Here is a 16,381-nt window from a genome sequence, read left to right as displayed (position 1 = left end):
TGCTGCAGAAAGGTTCAGAACTTCCTTTATATGAAAAGAGCATTTTCTTCTCATCCATTAACAAGTCTTTATAATGCTGCAGTCTGTCAGAGCTGGTTTCACACACATCTGATTTTTGCAGCAAAAGTAACTAAATCATTGTTTAAATTATCACAGGAGGGCAAAGAGAATAAACAGAGTTTGAATGGGATTTTAGATCAGTGTTGTGTGTTTTTTGTTTAATAGCTATCAATAAACAGATGCAGCAAAAGACAAGTGAAGAGAATAATATAATATCAGCAGAAGGTGGATTGCATGCACAGTATTTGCTTTCTAATCCCATGGAAAAAACACGCACTTTTGTATAGGTGATATCTGCCATTTTGCTGGATGTTTTGTTCTGCAGGGCAATGTCCAATTCCAAGTAGATATTTTTTCTTCCCATAGGAGAACTCATTTTATTCTATTTCATTTTTTTTGCATTTTGTTTACTGTGTAAATTTTGCTTATAAAGGGGAAATGTGAACTTATACTACCATGTGCCAGATTATAGACGGTGGCGTGCATAGGCACATGACAAAGAACCTACAGTGGAATAATGGGATGGAAGTTGGTCAGTTCTGTTCTGTCCCTCCTGGAAAAAACATCTTCTGCAGGTCCTGTGTAGCAGGAGCTGGAAAAGGATTGAGACATAGGGGCTTCAGAGAGTAATCTAGGAGTCGGCAAATGGCTTACATATTTGTGTAGACCATGCACTACTTAACTGACAATGGTCTCTAGGCATAGCCATTCCTACAAACTATTCCTAATTGTAGGGCTACTCTTCCACAACAAGGATGACATCAGTGGTGCTTTAGTTTTGTGTGTGTGTGTATACACACTATTTGGGGTTCTATTATGCCTTTACTAGATGGCAGCCAGAATTTTGCTCCTTATTTGGAAATTTAACGTACTTTCTTTTGAATTACATCTAGATTTTTAGTTGACATTTATTGGCAAATAGTAATTGACATATTAAACACAGAAGCAAACCCTTTCTTTCTGTAGCTAGCTGTGGTTTTTCTGTGCAGGAGAGAGGCAGTAGAATAGGATGAACCTTTACATGGGAGCGTGCAACACTTGTGCTCACTAGAGCTGTGCTTCATTTGGGCTCTATTATGGAAGAGTAATTTTGTTGGTGGGGAGAGCCAGGCATACAGCCAGTAAAACTGGGACTGCTGACCAAAGTGTCCCATAATGGATGGTGCAGCTGCTGAAGACTGTAATGATGCCCATAGGTTGTAGTAGTAGCTGTGGAGCGGCTACCACAGCTACTCGGCAGCCTAGCTGGTGGTGATGGTAATGGAAGGGTGGTGGTGGAGCAGATGGAATCCCAACCCCAGATTCCTGAGAACTTCCCTGTGCACAGTCTGTTGGCTCAGAATTCACTCCACAGGAAGTCATGTAAACTTTTTCCAAACGTCTTTCCAATAATAGTTCAAACTACATTATCCATTGACATAAATACATACAGATATTTAGGTCCAGGGTTTCAAAAGAGCTCAGCACATGCAAATGGGGCAGATTTTCAAAAGACTTCAGCTCCCAGTTAAGCACCAAGACAAAGGTCTGATTTTTCAAAAGTGCTGAGCAATTAATGTGCTGAGCTCCTTGGAAAAAACTAGCCTTGAATGAATAACTGATATTTAAAAAAATAAATCAATAAATAAAAATAGTAGCTTTCTCCTTAGCAATATTGGCTCTCATCAATGACATTGCCTGTCTTTAAAGTAGTGCTGGCCAACATTTTCTGCCTAAACTGTTTTTTTACAGAAAATTGAGTTTTTGATCGAACAAAAAGCTGACTTTTTGTCAAATGAACACATGAAAACCCAAACAATTTTGATGCTTGGCTGAAAAATGTTGGTTCGTAAATGCCAGCATGGTGCCTCTCGGGATTTGTTGTTTGGATGCCTCATGTCTCCATCTGCCTCTCTTGACTGGGTTCTCCAGCCAGACCTCAGCTCTTCTTATGCAGGTGGAGTTCAGAGGTCTGATGTGTGCAACTTGGTCTCCAGAGAGTTGAGTATGAGTTTTTGTATATTATAGATCCGCCACTACTGATACATTCAAGAAATGGTAGACAACAGTCTTGTCTTTTCAATCAAAGACACAGTGGCACAGCAATGTCTGGGAGAAGCAAGGTGAGAACAAGTATTAATTTATCATCCCCTTTATTTTCAGCATGATTACATTTTTTTTTTTCTTACTGCTAATGGAAGAGAAGGCCTAGCTGGTATGAAACCAGAAAATGTACAGTTCTGCTCCCCCAAAACCCATCCTTTCACAATAGGAACAAATTATACACACACATGCTTAGACTTCAAGTGTCCTACGCATGTTCATACCCGTAACTGGCATTTCCACAAAACGGTTGGCTACTGATTTTCTTTAAAATGGTTGAGTGATCATGGGCCTGTGCTTGCACATATACAGCGCTATTAAACGTTACAGAATGCATAGGGTATTTGAAATTATTTTATTAAAATATGTATACAGGTATATTACAAAGGCCTAAAATAGATCGAATTAAGACTTATTCACTTAAAGACATTAATAGATGGCATAAGTTTACACAAGGTTGTTTTTATATGGAGAGAGAAAATCAAGAAAGCAAACGCTTTAGGAACAGTTGTACCTTACACTTGGATACTAGGCAAAAGTGTGCTTTAAATTGACTTCAAAGGTGGTCAATGATATTAAATTAATCCATGACTTTTAATTGAAGTGAGACAGCATGGCTAGGATAAGGGGTTGGGGGCCAGGAGACCTGGGTTCTTATTTGCAGCTCTGCCTCTGACTTACTAGCTTCAGTTAAGTTATTGCAGATTTACACTGCTGTAACTGAGAGCAGGGTTGGCTCTATGGGTTAAATCATATCCCTGAGCTTGTGGCCATGGAGAGATTCTTGGCAGTGTAGCCCGTGCTGGTCTGCTGCACAATGTGGGGCAGGATTCTGTGGGGCTGAGCAGCGGGAAACAGCGACACAAGTGTCCATTGCTACATGGATCTACCTTTTTCCCTGGCCCTCCCCATAGAAACTACCACTGCCCAGCCCTAAGGCTTTCTGCTCCAATGGGAATTTGCCCTTGTGCATTTGAGAAGAGTCAATTAAGAGGCAACAGCTAGAATTTAAGCTACAAACAGTCACTTGAGTGAAAAGACAAAATAGCAGTATTTTAAAATCAGGGTGCTGCAGTGGTGTTATAAACCAGTTTGTGTCACTGTACTAACACCTCCCCTTTTGTCCTGGGAGCAGAAACAAGTCCTGGTGCCCCTTCAACGATATTAAAGGGTGGCTAGATGCTTTGTGGATAAGCACTTCAGAACTCTCCACAACAGAAAGTTTTAGGAGAAATTCAAATATCCTACCTGCTCCAGAGGGGCAACTCAAAGATTTTGCACATTTCAAAATAGGGTGACCAGAGAGCAACTGTGAAAAATCAGGACATGGGGTGGAGGGTAATAGGCACCTATATAAGACAAAGCGCCAAATATTGGGACTGTCCCTATAAAATCAGGACATCTGGTTACCCTATTTCAAAACGTCCTTGACTTTTAAGACTGTATAAGTGGCTCTATATTTTTGACAAGGAGAAAGTTCTAGGGGATTGGACCACTTAGTTTCCCAAATCCTCCCAGTGACTTCAGAACTCTTAAGAGTTCTGGATAGATATGGGAACTTTCAGCCTGCCCTGACCCCCTCTTCACCATTTGGCTGGATCTGAAGGAACAAAAGGGTGATCTGTGGAACCAACAGTATCTTTGAGATCACCCCTCTACTTCCTTCAAAGCTGTGGAGCAGCAGCAATGAAATGCTAAATTCTCATTGCCTATAGTACAGAAGATGGCACCCTGATTCCCTTTTGAACTCACCATGGTAGGTGGAAATATTTACAGGGAGGGGAGATCGTTCTCCTTTAGAGAAGGAAACCGAGAGAAAGTTTAATAAGCTCCATACAGGAAATGAGTTTTTTATTGTTTTGAAAGCCTGCAACATTCCCACGCTGCTCTTAGTAAAGTACATAAATACTGTGTATCCGCCAGTTACTCGTAATGGAAATAATAGCAACCAACCCTAAACCTCCGCCTTATCATTTCCCCATAACAGGCTGTTACTTGGGTGGTTAGTTTGTTTTCCTTACAGAGACTCTATCCCAGAGCATAGTTCCATTTTCTACTTAGGCTCAAATGCCTTTTATATCCTGGTCGGTTCTAACTGAATCCATCTGTTTGTGTGACTAAGTGGTACACTTGCATTTCCATGCAGTATGGTAACAGCTGATAGCAGGATGCCTCAACAGAGAATATCTGCATTCCTATGCGGCTTCTACCAAGATGGTTCTTGGTCCTAATTGGAGCCTCCTGATGTTTAAGTGTTGATCTAGTCTAGCCACCCCTTCAGCTCACAATAATTACCCATAGATTAAGCGATATTCTAACAAATGGAAAACAGGCTTTCAGGGTGGGATCCACAAAACTGAGGCACCCAACTCCCATTTTTGGGTGCCACTGTGATCCACAAAACTCCTGCTTGGCTGCCGCGTAACCCAATCAGCTCCCAAACTCTCTCAGTGCCCAAGTTTTTGCAATAAAATTTCCCTAGGTGCTTATGTTTCAGCTCCTAAGAATGCACACTGCTTCCTCACTCTGGGTGCCTGGACACCTGTCTCCTGTCTAAGCCCCAGTGTGATCCACGAGCCAGGGGAAAGGCTGCTAAGTCGTGTGCAGGGCCCAATCCAGTAGGAGTGCTCAGAGGCTGCCTAACTTAATGCAGTAGCAACCATCCCTCTTAGAAACTTTATCCCAGTGGTTAGGGTACTCACCCAGAGTACAGAAGCCCCCCAGTTCAAATCACCCAGACCTGATGATGAGAAGGGATTTGAACAGGGATCTGCCACCTCCAGTGTGAGTGCCCTCACCACTGGGCTATCAAGACATTCTAACTGTTTTGGGGGCCAATTAATATTTAATTATTCAATTACTTAATTAAAGTGAAACATCTTCAATAGGAGAGATTGAGGAGTACCCACATCAGAACATCCCATAGCTTAGTGGGTAGAGCAGTCTCCTAAGAGATGGATGACACCAATTCAAATTCCTTCTCCTCATCAGGAAGGTGGAAACTTGAAGCAGGAGTCTCTCACGTTTTAGGTGAGTGTTCTAATCACTGGGCTAAGGGTTATAAGGGATGTCCTCTTCTTCCTTCCTCCCCACCCCCAGCTGTGGAGTTAGATAGCCTCTGAGCATGTCTACTGGATCAGGCCCTGCGTGTGCCTATTTCCCCCTAGTTTGTGGACCACTAGCAGAGACAGGTGCCTCCCTGCAGCCCAGACTTGCATTCCTATCTCTTTGAGAGGGGTGGGGCTTAGCACACATACCTCATCACCATCTCCCATTGGCTATTTTAAGCAGAGAGCTGCCTAGTATCCTGACTTGTGTGGATCACACTTTAAGGTGCTTAGTTCTCTCCATTCACTGTATAGCGAGCCTAGGTACTTAACTCAGGCTTCGTGGATTGCAGTGTTGTTCCCGTGATTGTCTAGGCACCTAAACGTTAGGTGTTGCAACTTTCCTGGATCACAAAGCCTAAGAACCTTTTGTGGATCTGGGCCTTAAGAGGATAAAAATGGGAAGACAGCTTACATGCAAAGGAAACATAAATTAATAAAAACAAAACATTCTGGATAACATACATATATACATTTTTAACAATGACAAATTAGTTTTTATAAATTGGTAAGTTACAGATTAAAGTTACAAGAAAAATTTAAATATTGCCCTTTTTAAGAAAAATAGGATTTATTTTTCAATCTGACACATTGTATTGTTTGTTATTGCCAATGTGCAACAATTTCTCTTTTAAAAGTCCACGTGAATGGAAAGTTTTAATACAATTTCCTTTCTGTGTTACAATATAACTCGCAAGGAGAGTCCTCTGGTCTGACTCCTAGGCAGCTATCCCAAACTTAACGATATAGTATTTATTATCTATATTTTCTTTTGGCTCTGTTTTCTTTTTGCAATTCAGAATGCAAAAAATCTTCAGCAATTAAAAAATCCCAGCTGTTTCAAGAAACCATTAGTTAAACAAAATCAATAACCAAATCCAGTATGTTCGGCGCAATACAGGAAAAAAAAGAATGGCTAGGTTAAGGAAGTATTATCATTTCAGAAATGCTAACTTAGTCCTTTGCCATTTTGAGAGCTGTTTACATTTGCTTTCCATTTCCAGTAAAGACACAGAAGTTAACATTTGTATTAGGATGTCTTGATTTGCTGTGCTTTCATCTTCATGTACCTCTAGAAAAGAACAGGACATTGATAGTTAGTGCCTGTAATGTTGCATTCCTTCTCTTTTTTTTTTTTTTTTTTTTTTTTTTTTAAAAACACTGTAGTAAACAAACTCAAAAGAGAAGTTAAATGGATCTTTAACTTTTATGCAACTTACAAGTGTAAATTTTCAATATGATGAACTGGGGTTTAGCAGTATGAGGCTCATTAATAGTGGTGATGGTTGTATGACTAACATGCTGTGCACTATGCTGAAGATTTACCCTGAGGTGTCAAAGTAGTTGTGGCTCAATGAAAATGGTACAGTACTTTCCAGAATGGTATTGTAGTATCTGCTGATACTGATAAGTTGACACTGATATTGTTCTCACAAATTCAGGAACTGGCATTGCTTATACCTTTAGAATGTCTGTGGATAAACTGTGGCATTAATTTAGAAGAGTAAAAGTTGTGATGGTATTGCTATCAGACATTCCTGTGTGCTACAAAGTGTAACGCTAATACAGCCAGCCTTCTTCGTGATTGTCTTGGTGATGAAAGTGTAGTTTTGGTGAATTATTAAAATATCCCTTGATTGTAAGAGTCAGAAAAGTTCTTCCAGACATACAAATGTGCAGTTTATATGCTACGTGCATATCATCATTATAAGCCACAGAGATTCTGAGCACCTATGGGGTAACTAGCATCTCAGCAAGGGGCACTGGCTGCCAGCTCAAGGAAAGAGGGCTATGGGCAGAAAAAAATACTCTTGGAGAGGGAGAACTTCTAGAGACATTTTTACTGGGTCCCCACTGCATGATCATTTTCACAGAGACTCTCGCACAATTACAATTTTTCAAGGCAACTTTCTACTCTTGTATACTTGATAAGCAGTTCTCACTGTGGTAGGATGCCAATGGTGCAGTGTAAATTATGAGGTTAGCTGTTTGCATTGTGTTTTCACAGAGGGAGGGACTGACTGAGGTACTGAACATGGGTAACAGAACAGTCAACCATTCCTGAGTCTCAGAGGTCTTGTTTTAAAAAGGTATGTGCAGTGGTGAGGCCTGCCTGGGCTATGCAAAAATTATACCACCCCAGTTAATATAACACATAATCATGGTGATTCTCTGGTGAGGTTTCTCTTTTAGATGCTGCAAATGTTTCAGCATGTTCATTCATTATCAGTAATAATGTACTCTACAAACTGTTAATGACTAGTAGGGACATGCTGAGTCAGTGCATGCTCTCACAAGCCTAGCGTTGAAATGATTGGGAAATGTACAGATATCCACTGCTCTTTGGCAGTCGGCGCAGCAGAAATTTGTGGCATAATAATGCCTGGTGTGTGTGTGTGTGTGAGAGAGAGTGTATATGAGAAACCGAGTTGGAATGAATGTGTTTTTTTCTTCATTTCAGATGAAGATTCTATGGAAGTCATAACAGCTTTCTCCTCTTAGACGAGATACGAGGTGTGAACTGTCACCAGTTGAAAGCTTTGTAAACTTTATCCTGTTACTGCCAGTTTCCCAGTTTTGTGTGTGGCAGAATGATGTGACAGTTTGTCATAGATATTCAAATTCACTCTAAGCAATACCGAGGGTGCATGAGCAGTTTGGATGAAAGGTTGGGTTTTATTAGACAATTCTGTTTATGGACCCATTCAGGCCCTCCACTAGCCACTGATGTCAGATTGTGTTCTGTGGTTGTTTACCCAAGGCGGGTGGGTGAGAGCAACTTCCTCAAAATGGTTCTCATGTTTTTATTTTGATTCTTTTTGGGGTTCTGCAATGTATGTGATGTGCAATGCCTAATATCTTGAAGAAATGGCCACTTTTATCTGGAATTTTCCAGACTATTGTTAACTTAAAGATTGCATCTTTTCAACTTGATTGGCCCAGATGGTTGGAGCCCCAGTCGTTCTTCACACCTGGCTTTGCTTGAAGACATCAAAGGGAGGTGTTGTAAGGTGAAGCGAATGAAGATCAAGACAGAAGGTGGTCAGTGTTCAAGCATGAAAAGAGAGAGAGCCAAAAGAGTGCAACATTCACGCTTTATTCCTTTCTCCATATATCCTGTCCTCTCTCATCAAGCAGTTTCTTCAAGTCAAAGCCTTGTAGGGTATGTTTACGCTTGGAGCTGGGGGTGTGATTCCTGGCTTGAGGAGAAAATACTTGTGCAAGGTCTCATGCACTAAAAATAGAATGAGGACAGGCTAATCACCTCGCGTGCCCATCTGAGATCCTCGATATGTACTTGAGTGGCTAGGCCATCCTGCTGGTCACCCTGCCATGGCTACTTTCTATTTTTAGTGCACTGGTTTGATGACAGCTAGCACTGGTATGTCTCCTTGAGCTGGGAATCACATGCCCAGCTCCAAGCGTAGATGTACTCCAAGTTCCTAGACATTACCCTGTACATAAGCGTACAATCATACCATAATGCCCTCATCGGGGAGCTATCTCTATCAAAACAGAAGGCCTTGTGTTTTTTTTTTTTTTTTTTTTTGGACCAGCAAAGACACTTGAAGAAGCTAACCCTCCTGCTTTCCCAGGCTGGTCACCTATAGAAGGAAGAGGGGAAGACTATTGCTATGGCCTACACCAGCCTGAAGTCTCACCGTTTGTGAAACCTTGCTAGCATAAGAATGGCCATACTGGGTCAGAGCAATGGTCCACCTAGTGCAGTATCCTGTCTTCTGACAGTGGCCAATGCCAGATGCTTCAGAGGGAATGAACAGAACAGGGTAATTTCTAGTGATTCATCCCGTTGTCCAGTCCCAGCTTCTGGCAGTGTATAACAGTGCTGATCCATCTATCACCTTGCCTGGTCCTGCAATGGCAAAAGCTCTGATGACAACGTGAGTCCGAAGACTGAGAGCTAATGAATCAGAGCCCTTTTAAAAAGTGTTTTACCTGTTTCTTTTGCTTAAGAAGCTGGGAGAAATCCTAGGCTTTTAAGGTTTTAGGTGTGCGAATGCATGTGCGAGCACCTGTAACGCCCTAAGGGAAGATGCTAGAAAGAAATATTCCCCAGGTTAAAATCACACTAATCGCTGTCTCTTGAATGCTACTTATAAAAGTGTTCTGTGCTGGAATCCTGAGAAATTGTAAAACTCTTATATGCAAATTATTGGGCAAGAGTGTTAAGTTTTTGCTTATCAGACAGTTTTGTCATAAGAACGGTCATACTGGGTCAGACCAAAGCTCCATCTAGCCCAGTATCCTGTCTTCCGACAGTGGCCAATGCCAGGTGCCCCAGAGGGAATGAACAGAACAGGTGATCCATCCCCTGTCACCCATTCCCAGCTTCTGACAAACAGAGGCTAGGGACACCATCCCTGCTCATCCTGGCTAATAGCCACTGATGGACCTATTCTCCATGAACTTACTTTATTCCTTTTTGAATAAAGTTTTCACTGAGATTTCTGCTGGGCATGGCGAGACGAACAGCTTTAGTCACCACTGTATTATTTATTATTATTTATTATCAATTTGTATTGTCATAGTGCTAAGGAGCCCCAGTCATGGACCAGGATCCCTTTGTGCTAGGTGCTGTACAGACACAAAACAAAGACAGTCCCTGCCCCAAAGAACTCACAGTCTAAGTATAAAACCAGAGACTACAGACTGATACAGATGGACCTACAGGAGAGTACAAGGAAACAATGAGACTATATTGGTCAGCATGATAGGCAGTGGTCTCAGCACACCAGCAGCCTAACCACTGTTAAGTTTTTGTATGCTTCATGGCAGAGGAGAGTTTGAAGGGGACATTGAAAGAAGCTAATGATGTAGCTTGCAGACACAAGTGTGAGGGGCACCATGGGTGAAAGCATGAAGATGCCTGTTTGAATATTTAACAAATAGTAGATGGAGGCTGGGATCATGAGCTGATGTGAGGTAGGAGCTGACCTTCACTTATGCATGAGAGATGGGGATAGGCCATGAAGGGCCTTGGAAATGAAGACAAGTAGCTTACATTTGATGCGATAAAGAAGATGCCAGTGGAGGGATGAAGAAAGCAGGGTAGCACGATCAAAGCAACAGGCTAGGAAAATTATCTTAAAATCCAAGGAGAAGGCTTTGATTGACTTTGAGATTGTAAACCAGACATAACCAGGTAAATTTGGGTCTCAGAATTATGTTATTTAACCATGAAAACCTAATTATACTGCTAGGATTAAAAGTTCTTTAGTTGGGATATGCACAAATGGGCCACCACCTTCTTGGATTCCTGTTTAGGATTTGAAAGGATTGATTATGTGCTGTATCAATTGCAAGAGCTAACTAATTTGATTTTTATATTAATTCATTGCCTTTGCCTTTGATTTCTTGATTTGATTTAATTTGATTTCAGTTAGATAATTGTATTAATTAGTTCTTAGTTTAGTAAAGTTTGTAGTAGTTGAGTCCTAGTGATATGTTTTCTTGACCTTTTTTTTAATACATTTTTCTTTCAAGAAGCAACTTGGGCCAGAACCATTCAGAATCTGAGACTTTGTCTACACTACAGGTTACTTCGATATAACTCAGTTGCTCAGGGTTGTGAATAATCTCTCCTGTCTGCTTAGGGCTCTCCACAACAAACACTGCAGCAGCGCACCTGCATCAGTGCAGCTGCACTACTGTAACTGCTGTAGTGAAGGTGTAGCCTGAGTAAAACAGCTTTTTGACTTAATAGCCCATTTGGGTCCCTTTAATTTCACCTCTTTGGCTGTTGCATTGAAATGGGTTATTCCTGCACGAATTGAGTGGTTGGCGCAGTTTCTTCCCCCCTCCAAGTAAGTTCGGTGCCATTTCATCTGTCATGCCACAAGAACACAACTGACTGCATATGACTGATCATCAGCACAGTGGAATTCAGTTCTGGCGATCACTGCTTAAATTGATCATTTGAGCTATAGGAATCTGAAATTACTTTTCCAAAGCCCTTTCCTGTTCTGATGTTTTAGCCCCTTGCTTATACTGATCACTGAAGCATTTGGTTGTAAGGACAACCATGGGACTCATTTCCCTGATTTATGCATGACTTTATGGATCACTTAGCTGCAGATTAGGAATTTGAAAGCTTGCAACAGTATCATTTCTAACCTGACTAACCTGCCTGGACATGAGTTCTGCTAGGTATATTAATTCTGGCTTTGTAAAATGGAAATTTTCCTTCTGTGCTGCTGTCTTATTTGAGAAGTTTTGTTTTCTAAATCTTGTTGTAGCAATGAGATAGAGCAATCAAAATGTGGTTGTCCATATTTATCCTCATAACTAAAAGAAGGGTTTTAACTGTGATGCTTGGATTCAAAGCCAAACTTCCATGAAGTTTAGGCCATGTCATCTTATAACAGGAATTCACTCTCCTTTTTTTGGAGGGGGCATGCTAGAGTGTGTGTGTGTGTGTGTGTGCGTGCGCACAAGGAGGCTGCAAGAGGAAGGATAACATGGGAAAGATAAGATCATTAGTCATCCTGGACATGCACAAATTAATTTGGTATTTTACATATTTAAGTTACATTTTCAAAAATGTGTACCTAAGATGTAAAATGAATAGCTCTAGGCAAACAAATGTTAATTGTTATTTCAATATTACTTCCCCTCCCCCCCTTTTTTGCATTTGCACACACTGCTCCATGTTTGAGTGCAGAATCTAAGTGTGCACTTTTGAAAATGTGACCCTTAAAGACTTTAATCTTATAAGCACTCTATGCTCATATAGTCACAGATACTGAGATCACAAAATCAACTAATAGATTTATGGTTGCTTCCTTTCAACCATAACAGAAGACACAATAGTAGGATAAAAATATAACATAATGGGGCTGTAACTTCTGTTGTTACCCAAGAAGTTATTGTGTGCTGTTGTTAATATACTGTGCAGAGCAAATATATGTCGAATAAGAAAGAATATAGATATTCACAAAGTGATTTAAGGCAGCTATATCTGTAATCACTTAAAGTGCACAGAATTTTTTTGCACTCTAGTATTTCAAGAAGTTTTATGGAAGTCGGTGCTTTGACAGAAAACAAGACAACCTTGCCATTGGCTGTGTAAACAAAAAGGTGGTGTCACCTGCCCAGCGTTCAGCTCAGCAAAACTTGTTAGATATTTCCAATCCAGTGTACTGCATGGCTTGGGCTAATAGAATACAGAACAATTAAGCCTCTAAATCATTGGTTTAAATCCAGCCCAGGGTACTGGGAACCAAGTGCTGTCATCATCTTGTGGCTGTGCAATGACCAATGAATAGTTTATTAAGTTGGCAGGGTTCTTAGTGGACCAATTTCTACATTACAAAACCCACCCCTACAATTGGTACGCTTGTTGACAGGCCTGAAAGAGAAGCCAAGGATTAAATTGAGAATGATTTGATCTCAATGGTTATTGCTGGGTGCTCAGCAGGTGTGAAAATGTGGCCCCTCATGTATGTGCCTCACTATGGATTTAGGAGCCTTCATTTAAATTTCTGTGCTTGAAAATCTTGGCCCCAGTTTTCCACAGATAAGCAAGTGTGGTGAGACTAAGGGGCAAATTTTGAGAAGAGCCTCTGAGAGAGTATGCAGGGAGAGTCAATGTAACTTACACCTTCTTCCCCCACATCCCTTGTGGTGCACATCATGCCAACTTAGCAGTGGGCTACAGAATTAGGTCTATACAAGGCAGCTTACATCAACCTAACTCTGGTAAGCATCCTCTAAAAGGTAGCTCCCACTGATGTAACTCGCCCACTGAACCAACTTAATAACTCAACCTCCGTGAGAGGCGCAGCGCATAAGTCGATGTAGTTAGGTCAACGCAGTGTCCGTGTAGACACTGCATTGTTTACACTGACTGCTGCTGCCTTTCAGAAGCTGTTCCACAATGCCCCACACTGACAGTTAAATTAGTGCAAGTGTTTCTGGCGAGGATGCACCACTGACACAAGGAATGTAGTGTGGACCTGCAAAAACAATTTAATTACTGCAATGGCTATACAACAACATAGCTTAGGTTGACTTAATTTTGTAGTGTAGCCATACCCTTAGATTCTCTTGCGCTCTCTCTGACGCTCACTCATTTACCAACATGTAACTTACACAGTCTTACCAATCACTTCTGGATTTGTCTCTAAGTCTTTGGGTTACCATATTAGTGCATATAGGGACTTACTCTTGATGATCTTCCTGTTGCTCTGGAATATGCTGAATAACTTCATAAACTGTACTGTGTAAATCCTGCCCTTGGACAAAGTCAGAGCCAGAAACAGATGGACTTGGAACCTAAAAGTAACAGGCAATATTTTTGCTATGAGTACAGACGGGAAAAGCTGGCGCAGGAACGAAATGTACAGAATAACCTTCCCTCCCCTCTCCCCCCCCCCCCTTTTAGGACAGATGTTCTCCACTGATTTTGTTCACATTGCATAGCTCAATTTAATTAGTTTCAATTTGATTGTTGAGGAAGGGAATTTTATCATACTTACGATATGGCATTTCACAGACTTAAATGCAGTTAGAAACCCAGAAATTTTAGGATGCCCCTATTTATTGCATGTAGGGTAAAAAGTGCTTTACATTACTGTACCACAAATAATAAAGGGAGAAATAAGCTGGTGAATTAAAAGCTGGGGACAAAGGACAAAAGTAGTCAGGGAAATGATTCAGGATACATTTAAAAAAAAGCTAAGAAAGTCAGGGCAGTGTGCAGTCTACAACATCTAGATTCAGCCCTCATCAATACAGAGTTTACTCAATCTGCATGCTCCCAAACTCCAATTCTTAATGATTCATCTTTCACCTCTGTGTCCCTTTCCTACTGAGCAATATGACTGCAATGGGTTAAATACTGATCTCAGCCACACTGGTGTAAATCCAGAGTGACTGCACTGAAGGTAGTGGAGTTGCTCCAGTTCCAGAGTCCAGCCCACTGCCTCTAATTCTAATTCTCTGGTGTACAGTCTCTCCTCCTTCACTCTCCAAGGCCCTGACTCTGTAAAGTATTTAAACACGTGTCTGACTGTGAGACATGACTAGACCTAGTGAAATCAATGGGTTTACTTGTGTGTTAAGAACCTTGCTGAAGTGGGTCTTAAACCCCTGACTCCCACCCTAGTCCTGACGTGCCTCCTATCTTCATGAACACTCACAGATGCTCTTCTTCCTTCTTTAACGCTTTCACCCTTGGAGTGGCCTACTGTTATCTAGACACTTAATGTTAAAAATTGTTTTCCTTGTCTACACTACAGGTTACTTTGGAATAATCCACATCCCTGAGCGATGTAAGTTTCATTGACCTAAGCGCTGGTGTAGACAACACTATGTCGCGGGAGAGCTTCTCCCGCTGACAACTCCTGCCTCTGCAATGGACGATAGCGATATTAAGCTGATGGGAGAGCTCTCTCCCATTGGCTTAGTGCATCTCCACCACAAGTGCTACAGTGGTGCAGTTGCAACAGTGCAGCTGTGCTGCTGTGATTGCTGTAGTTTAGATGTAGCCTAAATGCAGGATTGCTTAACAGAACTAACTTCTTTGCACCGCTTTGAACCTGGGCATGTCCCTGCTGCTTAACATTGATGTAAATAAACACAATGCTGATGAATAAGTCATTGAAATACCTCCAAAGAGGCATCTCATGTGGCCCTTTTGAGCAAGCTTTATAGAGATTCTAGTGTAAATACTACATACATTTTAGTGAATGAAATAGAGCCTTAATTGGTTGGCTACTGATTTACTGGTAAAACACATACCACAGGAACACCAGTGGGGTCTGGAAAAGCAATAAATTCATATATTCCAAAGTCATCCATAGCATTTTCATGCCCTAAAATTAAAAAAAGAAATTAATAGGTAACAAATGCAAACAGGAACACTTCATTATGGATGGGCAAACTCATTCAGCCTAATTTTGAACCCTCCCTGGATTCGGAGACTTTGAAAGTTCTGCTTCTGTCTTCTACTGTTCCACCCCACCGCTAGGGCTGGCTCAGTTCTCAAAACTTAGAGCCGCCACACTGATGTTTAAACTATGCTTGGCTGCATCCAAGGGGCCATTACACCGTTGAAGATAACTGGAGAGCAGTAATACTCTGGCCATCCCCCTTCACTAAGCCAGCTTTCACATTCTCCCTACACTGGTCTATGAGGAGCAATTTCCCTATGCTGGGGAATACCCATGTAGCTAGTGAAGCATCTCTGTTGCTGCTCCACGGTCTATGGAAGGAAGATTCAATCTAATTTAACTAATCTATCTCAGTATTTATATCATGCTCAGCACCAAAGTATCTGACCACTGGCATGATCCAGTACTTTCCCCCATGGCACTATGAAGAGGCCCAGCCCTGTTCAGCAGCGGCTGGGGGGCTTGAATTTGGCCTTATGCTCCTGTTTCGTTCTTTAACATTACCTGAGAATGTCTGTGCCTTTCTGTAATCTGCTCCAGGCCTAGAAAACATAAACATGACTTTCAGTTTGATCTCACGGGCAAAGAAAAGAAATATAGCCCGAAACCAAAAAAACCCTCTCCTTTTTTGGGAAAGACACAAAGCCATAGGAATGATTTATTTTATTACCTGCTCTGCAGCTTCCGTTGTAAAACTGAAAAAAGAGATAAAGGAAAATCAACCTTTTTGTTATAATGTCCAGAATGCATCTGGAGTGTGTTTAAGTTTTACCCACCTTTATGTGGCTGATATCTTTTCCATAAGAATAGAAGGGACATAGATAGGATCAAAAATAATGAAATTCCTGTTATTACTGCTAGAGGTGACAAAGATTTTCCTTTCTGGGCAAGCTTCTCCAGTCCTGTGCCAAAGAAGAACAGATTCATAGCCTTCATAGCTAGTCCTTCACTATATATAACATGTTATTGAATCTTCGCTGAAGAAGTGTCTCCAGACATGATTTGTGGCCCGCAAGCCTTGCAAACAGGTAACTCTTGAATTATTGTGAACTAGGTAATACAATGTTTTTCAAAGACATACCTGAAATGGCAACTTGGTACGATAATTATATGCAGAAACCATTCCAAAACATGTATGGTACCGGTAATTAGGTGGAAGCCACTATGAACATTATGGCAAACTGCACCAAATGTGAAAAAAAGTGCATCTTACAAGTA

The 16,381-nt window shown here is 41.2% G+C and overlaps 1 protein-coding gene across 2 annotated transcripts in view; it reads right to left on the bottom strand.

Moving 5' to 3' along the window:
* Window positions 1–1,867: 1,867 nt before the first annotated feature.
* The window catches only part of HEPACAM2 (HEPACAM family member 2), a 34,045-nt gene continuing 19,531 nt past the window's right edge, over window positions 1,868–16,381 (bottom strand). The window contains exons 5-10 of one of the 2 annotated variants that reach the window (XM_043541200.1): window positions 15,940–16,065; window positions 15,834–15,858; window positions 15,668–15,705; window positions 15,012–15,085; window positions 13,435–13,544; window positions 1,868–6,321 (exon numbers count right to left, since the gene is read on the bottom strand). In XM_043541200.1, the coding sequence (XP_043397135.1) occupies window positions 6,312–6,321; window positions 13,435–13,544; window positions 15,012–15,085; window positions 15,668–15,705; window positions 15,834–15,858; window positions 15,940–16,065 (383 nt within the window). In that variant the 3' untranslated portion in view covers window positions 1,868–6,311. Of the gene's footprint in view, window positions 6,322–13,430; window positions 13,545–15,011; window positions 15,086–15,667; window positions 15,706–15,833; window positions 15,859–15,939; window positions 16,066–16,381 lie in introns of those variants that run through there. The other variant, XM_027822728.3, reaches the window with a different exon arrangement.

The sequence above is a fragment of the Chelonia mydas genome, chromosome 2 (genome assembly GCF_015237465.2).
Source record: "Chelonia mydas isolate rCheMyd1 chromosome 2, rCheMyd1.pri.v2, whole genome shotgun sequence".
NCBI lineage: Eukaryota > Metazoa > Chordata > Testudines > Cheloniidae > Chelonia > Chelonia mydas.
The sequence above is the reverse complement of the archived record's forward strand: the minus strand, read 5'-3'. Positions and strand labels throughout refer to the sequence as shown.